Source organism: Myripristis murdjan, chromosome 19 (genome assembly GCF_902150065.1).
Source record: "Myripristis murdjan chromosome 19, fMyrMur1.1, whole genome shotgun sequence".
NCBI lineage: Eukaryota > Metazoa > Chordata > Actinopteri > Holocentriformes > Holocentridae > Myripristis > Myripristis murdjan.
This window is the reverse complement of record NC_043998.1, coordinates 24,847,622-24,855,514: the sequence shown is the minus strand read 5'-3', so window position 1 is coordinate 24,855,514 and position 7,893 is coordinate 24,847,622. Positions and strand designations below refer to the sequence as shown.

The window sequence follows — 7,893 nt, the reverse complement described above, 5'->3', positions numbered from 1 at the left end:
TTAGCCTTTTTTTTATTCACCTCACATATTTACATATTTAGATGGATGGTAGATGGATAGACTGACTGATACGATGTAGCATTATTTATATTTTGAAGTGTCGCATCAGTAAAGGTCAATGGAAACTGCTAAATTTAAAAACAAACAAAAAAAAACCTTGTGAGTTTCAGCCTGATGGTTCACCGCTGCTCGAGCTGCTTTCTGCCTTTTTGGAAAAAGAGTCGATGCACTCAAAGGAAGATGGAAACATCTGGATGAAACATCAGGATGATTTGTGAAACGTCGTCGATGGAAACCGACATTCACTCTCATTTGCTTTTGTCCGATTTTCAAAAAGCGACAGATTCAGGATGGAACCCCAGCTGATGAACACTGTGTTTCCATCTCCGAGTGACGTGAGGCGCGCCGGCGTGCCGTCACCTCCCGCCTGCCTTTCCCAGCACAGCCACCTGACAGGCGTGCGGCGGCGGCAGCGGCGAGGCGCTGAGGCGGCGGCGGCGAGCCAGACGCTCACCTGTCACTCGCAGGTGAGCGTCTGAAAAAAACACTGATCGAGTCGAATCCTGAGGACTCGCTGTCACTCAGCCGCACGCAGAGCAGAGAGATGACACGTCTGTCTCTCTCTCACACACACACACACACACACACACACACACACACACGTCCAGAGTGTACCATGTGGAGCAGATGGATCCACACAGCTCCTCTTCCTCAGAATTCATCATCTCACATGGAGCAACACCAAAAATACATGTGACATGACATCAATCAATCAATAAATCAGACCTTATTTATTTCTACAGCTCCTTCCACACAAACACAGGAGCGGAGGAAAACACCAGAGGAGACAGCAGAGAAACAGACAAAACTCAAAACAGCAGAAATCAAAGCAGTAATGAAATGGGTGAGATATGAGAAGCGCAAAGTAAATAACAGGTGAACAAACAGACGAATAAATATAAGTTAAGTAAATAAAACAAATCCAAATGAATGGTTTTAAGATGCTCAAACAGGGGACGCGAGTAAAGCCGGAAAATAAAAACGTCAGGTAAAACTGAGAGGACGAAACATCACGACTCTCAAACTATAAGGGAAATAATAATGAACATAAATGAAACATAACACACACGTTTACGAGATGACTGAAGGTCCAGGAGGGAAATCGCAGTCTGAGAAAACGTGACGCCGTCCTCTCGTTTGTGCAGCCGTTCAATACGACCTGTGGTTACGTTTTGAAGTGAAGCGCCCCCTAGTGGTGGTGTGAAGAACAACACTGTGGTGCAGCGTCGGGCCACAGCTCCTCAGCGTTTTTGCAGTCGTCTCTTCTCTTCTCTTTTTCAACAGAGTTCACATAAGACAGGTTGAAACCGTGCAGTGTAACACTATCATGGCTAAGATTATTCCAGAAATATGCTGTTTTTTTTTTTTGCTTGTTTTATATTGTTGTATATTGTTGTATATTGTATATAGAAGTGTTATATATACTTTCTGTTTTATTTTTGTTTTATTTTTTATCTATTTTATTCTTACATATTTTTTACTTGCACAGTGCTGGAGTTGTTATAATTGCATTTCACTGCTGCTGTACCCGTACATCATGCATGTGACGAATAAAAATCTCGAATTTTTTTCTTCCTTGTGTTGCTGGTTTTTTTTTTTAGTTTTTAGGTTTTTTTTTTTAGTCTTGCCCTGTATGTACACAGAAAACTTTAATCAAAATATTATGAAGCAAAGTTTTTGCAGTAGTGTTGAAATATCGGAAATATTTTCTTTCAAAACCTCTGCTAAACGTTTGTTCTCACTTCTACCACACTCTCTCTTTCTCTCTCTCTCTCTCTCTCTCTCTCTCTCCATACACTGTCTATCTTGCTCGACCGCCGCTGTTCACTCTCTCTCTCTCTGCATACAGCTGGATCTATCAGCTGAGTATCGTTTGTGCAGTTATGACTGTATGATCGAGGACGTCTCGTGGTTTTACTGATCGAAACCCTTTGCAAAAAAAGTTTGTTCTTGCGACTATCTCTCTCTCTCTTTTCATACATTGTCTAGCTCGCTCAACCACCGCTGCTCTCTCTCTCTCTCTCTCTCTATCTGCATACAACTGGATTTTTTGGGGGGGGTGAGTTTATAAAACACATTTCTGATGGAGAAAGTCAACAGAACACAGAGCAGACACACACACACACACACACACACACACACACACAGGGACAGAGACAGGTGGTGTGTGTGTGTGTGTGTGTGTGTGAGAGAGAGAGAGAGAAAGAAGGACTTTTAACAGCAATTACAAATTTTACTATTTCAATTTGTGTTCTTTTTGAAATTTTTGAAACGTGATTTTGTTTTTTGTTTTTTGTTTTTTGTTTTTTTTGCATTGAGCCCATCCTTAGGCCAATATTCAGAGACAAAAACTCTTAAATTAACTCTGGGATTAAATTTGTAAATTTACAAGAAAAAAACTTGGATATTCTCTGAGATCAGTGGAAGTGGAAATTTTACAAGAAAAAACTCAAAAATTTGTGAGAAAAAAACTCAAAAACTGAGAAAAAACTGTGCAAACTAGTTTTCTTCTCCTGTATACATACTGTATAGATAGATAGAGAGATAGATAGATAGAGAGATAGAGAGAGAGATAAGAAAAAAATGCATATTACCCCCTGCCTTTGCGCTAACATGCCTAATATATTGCAGTTATGTGACATCATGACCAGCAGCACACAGTGTTCAACTCGGGCGTCCACTTTATTGAATACTTCAGTTTGGAAAGAAAAACAGCCTCACACAGGTTTGACAGACATGATGGTGAACGTCAGAGTGACCAGGAGGAGTATTGACACTGTGGGAATATTCTGCTAAAACAAACAATAACAACAACACAGTGTGACGTCTCGTCCGTCGCCGGGTCCTCCACGTCGTCCCCGGCTCGGCGTTCAGATGTCCCGAGTGGCACGCAGGACTTATTAAATATCATATCAGTGTTATTTGGTTTTATGTTGACTTCAGTTGTTGCCTGTGCAAACTCTAAACCCACCGATGTCTTAACTGCTGTGTCAGGAAGTCGAGGCCACATAGCAAATTCGTATTATAATAATTACTTTAAATGATTACTGCATGTGGCTGTCACTTAATAGCATTAATGACAACAGGGGAAAAAAAACACTGATATAATTTTATGAGAGAAAACACACTTCTGAAAGTCTAGTTTTTTTTTTTGTCTTTGGTCTTAACTCTAACTTAACTCTAACTTTGGAAGATTATTATTTAAAATATGAAGAAAGAAAAGGCCTTGGTTTGGTTTGGTTTGGCCTTCCCAAACCAAAAAAGAAACAGCTCAGTTTCCTATTTTTCCGCCGTAATAACCGTGATATATTAAACACAACCAGCTATGCTAACAAATCTTTTTTACTTAAGCTCATGAATAAATTTATTTCTAGATCAACAATCATCATAAACTATAGGCTACTTTTTTTTAATCATAAATGCATGCAGTGAAGTGCCCCAAAAGGTTTTAAATACCATGCTGTGTATGATGAATGTATGTTGAGAAATAAATAAAAAGAAAAAAACAATTAAAAACCTAACCCTAACCCTCAGAACTGATTCAATCTTAACACTCCATGCAATGATTAAGGAATTAAAACTAAATATCTATGCCATGCATTTTTCTTTTTCTTTTTTTTTTTTTTTTTGGCTGATTTAATGAGAATAATGAATGAGGTAGGTGAACAAAGTATTTTTAGTGGCTAGCTCACTAGTTAGCTCACTGAGGAATCAGTACTGTGGGTCGTGTTAGCGGGTTGGAAACTTTCTCCAAACTTAACAATCACCTTCACCTACCACTTTTACTGGTTAGCTCGCAAGTTAAATAGCTGGCTTGCTCAGGAAACGGTCCTTAGGGTCGTATCGTAGGTCTAACCCTAACCCTTTATTGTCAACATGGCATGTGCACAAAAGCTTAAAGAACTAGAAATAAAAATACCCTACCCTGCGCGCGTGTGTGTTTGTGTGTATGTGTGTGTGCGCATTAGCCAAAGACCTCCTTGTGCCTGAGATACCGGCCTCCCTACACCTGACACAGCGACACGGAGAAGGACGGAGCCTGAATCCAGAAGCCGGGGTAGAGCGGCTCGGTGAACTTGGTGCGGAAGGTGTAGATGTGACTCAGGGTGTCGGAGGAGACGCTGTAGTAGGACAGAGTGCCAGCCTGCCAGTCCAGAAACAGGCCGAGTCGTCGGTTGCCGTAGGTGTCGGGGGTGACGGACGCCTCCAGCGCCTTGTGATAAGCCGAGAACACGTCACCCATGTCGCTGCCCGAGTGCAGCATCGACCACGAGTTTTCGGCCATCCCAAACATGCAGCTGTGGCTCTCTCCCTTCCTGCCGATTGACTTGTACGCCACGGCCACACCGACGTATCCGTTCCACACCACCTCCCAGTAATGGCGGCCGGCCAGCCCCTCTTTGCACATGACCTGAGTGTGGTAGTCGAACTTCTCCGGGTGAGGAGGGTACGAGTGACTTCCTCTAAATGTCGCCTTCTTGTCACCGTCGGAAAGTTTGAGGTACTTGTGCGCCGTGTTGGGGTCGAAGTTGAGATCACAGGCATCTGATGGAGAAACCAAGAAACACTGCGTCGTTAGTTACCCTCAACACCTACTCACATTGCAGCTCACAATGCAGTGCAATCGTACAGTGATTAGAAACATTATTTTCCAGTCTATGGACATATTTCTAAAAATTAGCAAGTTTTTATATACAACATAGATTTCATGGGTTTCTTTTGCCTAAAATGGAGTGTCTACAGGGGTAAGGTTTACCGAAACAATGCAGGAAGCATGACTTACACAAGATCAGATCACTTTTATCCATTATCATCTCCACAGCAGGCAGCTCAGGCCTTGAAAAATCATCAGTGACCCTGGAGCCTTGCTTGTAATGGAAGATGGTCGCTCCCTTGAACTTCTCAATGGCTATAGCAGCTGCAAGGAACACCATGCTGTCATTTTTCTTCATGGCTTTAGCAAAGTCAAAGAACTCTTTGGCTTTTTCTCTCATCTGGGTCGTCACTTCAGATGAGAGGTACCACTGGTCCCCTGCAGGTGGCTTGAAATCCAGATTAGTGGGTGATTTTAGGTAGTCATCTAAAGTGGTGAGGTAGGGATCAGAGCCGTCCAGGGAGGTGAAAACTAAACACAGTGCTTGCTTTACTTGTGGAGCCCAAATCAGTTCTTCCAGCTCTTTCCTACTTTGGACAATCGTTGTTTTTGTTCCCTCCATCATGGCTAAGCAGGCTTTCATTACACTTATTTCCCTCTCTTCAGAGTCCATCCACTTGTTCAGGTTTATGTTGCTGAACGGCGACTTGTGTCTGTCTTGGAAAAGCTTCTCCAGCACACTCTCATCTTCTTCACCGGCCCGGATGGAAGGAAGTTTCTTCCCCATCGTCTGTCGCAAGGTAAGAGCATAGTCGTTGCACAGCTTTTTGAAACTGATCACCTTGTTTTGAATCTTCGGAAACTGCTTCACTACTTTGTCCTCCAGAGCGTCGTTGCATCTCATCACTGTTTCGTTCAGCTCCTCGAGAGCGCTCTGAGCCTTCCTCACCAAGCCGCTGCTGATCTCATTCGTGAGCTGAGCGGCTTTGGCATCCAAATTCTTCAAAGGCATCAGCCAGACCTTCAGCGGGACGGCCTCCTCTTCCTGTTCTGCCAGTAGTTTTGGAAGTTGTTGGTAGGTCTTCACTGCATCTTCAAAAGTTGTAGGGTTGCTTTCAAGATTGAAATCCCCGTGGAAATTGCAGGATAAATTCTTGGTCAAGGCTTTTTCCTCATCGGTCAGTTGAAGATCACCTTGCCCCTCAATTACAATAGTGGGAATCTCTTTGATCACTGCTTCCATGTTGCCCTGGAGGTCTTGAACGCTGCTACTCTGGGTTTTCTCACTGTTAAACACAAAGAACGCATTTGCCCCATAAAGGATGCCTGTGACTACATGTGTTGCCAGTTGTTGCTCAAAGACCTCAGTATACTGCATGTTCTTCTTTCCGAGCTGAACCATGGACAGCTGTTTGGACTTTGTGGTGGCCTTGTACTGAAGCGTCACTCTGCCCTGATTCTGGGATTTCTTCGTATCGGTCAGATACTTGGCAGAGCCTCCAACTTCAACCAGTCCACCCAGGAAACTGGCCTTCAGGGACGTCTCCACATTCAGCAGCTCGGCCTTGTCTTCGATGGAATCGGATGCAGTGACTTCAAATGCGCTGCTGTGTTGAGGGCTGACAACCGTGTTTTCTTTTAGAGTTGTGCTGTCCCACAAGGTGAAACCTGCAGAAAATGAAAAACATTATCTGACTGTTAAAGCAGACAAAGTCAGGCTTCAAGAAGTTTCCATTGTTGTATTGCTCTTAGGAAAGCCGATTAACCGGAATAAAATGTGGAAGACGAAGAAACCAATTTTAAATTGCCTACAGAACTTGGTATCAAGCTTATTTAGTTCCTTAAAACAAATTTAAAAACTAAAACAAGATTTGAAAAAACTGAAATAAAAATAACTAGACTAAACGTAAAACTAACTGAAACGACATTGTGTTCTTACAAAACTAACTAAAGTAAAATAAAAATGTGCAGAAAATGTCAATTTGGCAAAATTTCGCAACAAGCACCTGCCTTCATAAAGTGTCGTGTTTGGATTGTAACACCTGTTCTGAGCTTCTTAAACCTTGACCATGACAACCTCCACTCATTTTATATTGTAGTAGCAGTGTGTGTTGGAATTCCATAGTTTAGTCTTTTTTTATTTTAATAGTTTATACAGCTGCTTTAAAACAGCAACAAATTTTGTTGTTCTAAAAAAATTGTTCCAAAATGCATTCCTACTTCCAATGTGCTTCAGTGCTTTTTCAAGACTGTATCCCAGAGTCAAAGAAATTCACATGTATTTTGTGGATTTACACAAACGGCTCAAGGCAGTTGCATAGAAAATGATTATCCTCTCTTATTAATTAACTGGTTTTTAGCCACTGGGTTATGTGACATATTACTTATAAAAATGTAAACTAGCCTCTGCTTTAAAAAAAAAAAAAAAAAAAGACCTAAATCCTTTTGTTTTGAGGAAATGTATCCACTGTAAAGGGCAGATTCGTCGACTAAAGTTGAAATGTCGGTGGAGTTTTACCTGGGATCAGTTTGTCTTGGCGGGAATCGTAGAGCATTCCCAAGGTGAAGGGCCGACCCAGGGCAGCCACCGCCGTGTTTTCTGCAGCCATGTCTCCAACCTGGAGGATGACGACACGGACCAAGCCGTTAAGACGCAGCCTTCGACATTTTAACTAATTACTTAAAGCAATGTCACCTTCTTCACAAAGAAAGAGAGGAAAACAAAGACATGATAGACGTTTGGAAGCAACTCCCTGTCTAAAATGTAAAACGACAAATCTCTAAGTGATGGAAAACTAAGGTCCGAGAAAAACTCAAGATTTTCAAGATTAAAGTAATTAATTCATGAGAGAAAAACTTGAAAATGCTGAGATTATAAAGTCACAAATTGCAAGAAAAAAACAGATTGTAAGAGAACTAAATTTTTGTGAGAGAGCCCAAACATATCGCAAAGTAATGCCAAAGTTATGGCAAGGGAACGACAAAAACAAAACAAAACAAAACAAAAAAAAGACAGACCAACTAAAGTTCAGTAGAGTCCCTCGTTTTTTTTAACCGCCCTGTCTTTACCTGGTGTGTCCTCACCTTGAGAAGTGGTGTAGGTGAGTCAAGTCGCTTGCTGTTGGCGAGTCTTGTTCGCTTCCAACTGGGACTTCCAGTCTGATGATCTGTGATGTTGAGTAGGTTTTTATATCCAATCAGATGCCCTCTAGCTAATGACTCCTCCCCCCGATACGTCA

The 7,893-nt window shown here is 41.9% G+C and overlaps 1 protein-coding gene across 1 annotated transcript; it reads right to left on the bottom strand.

The window, feature by feature from the left end:
- Window positions 1–4,063: 4,063 nt before the first annotated feature.
- On the bottom strand, window positions 4,064–7,263 carry LOC115378257 (neoverrucotoxin subunit alpha-like). The gene is made up of 3 exons (XM_030078447.1): window positions 7,173–7,263; window positions 4,844–6,322; window positions 4,064–4,605 (listed from the first exon to the last, which is right to left on the bottom strand). The coding sequence occupies exons 1-3, from the start codon at window positions 7,261–7,263 to the stop codon at window positions 4,064–4,066; spliced, it is 2,112 nt and encodes a 703-aa protein (XP_029934307.1).
- Window positions 7,264–7,893: the final 630 nt, after the last annotated feature.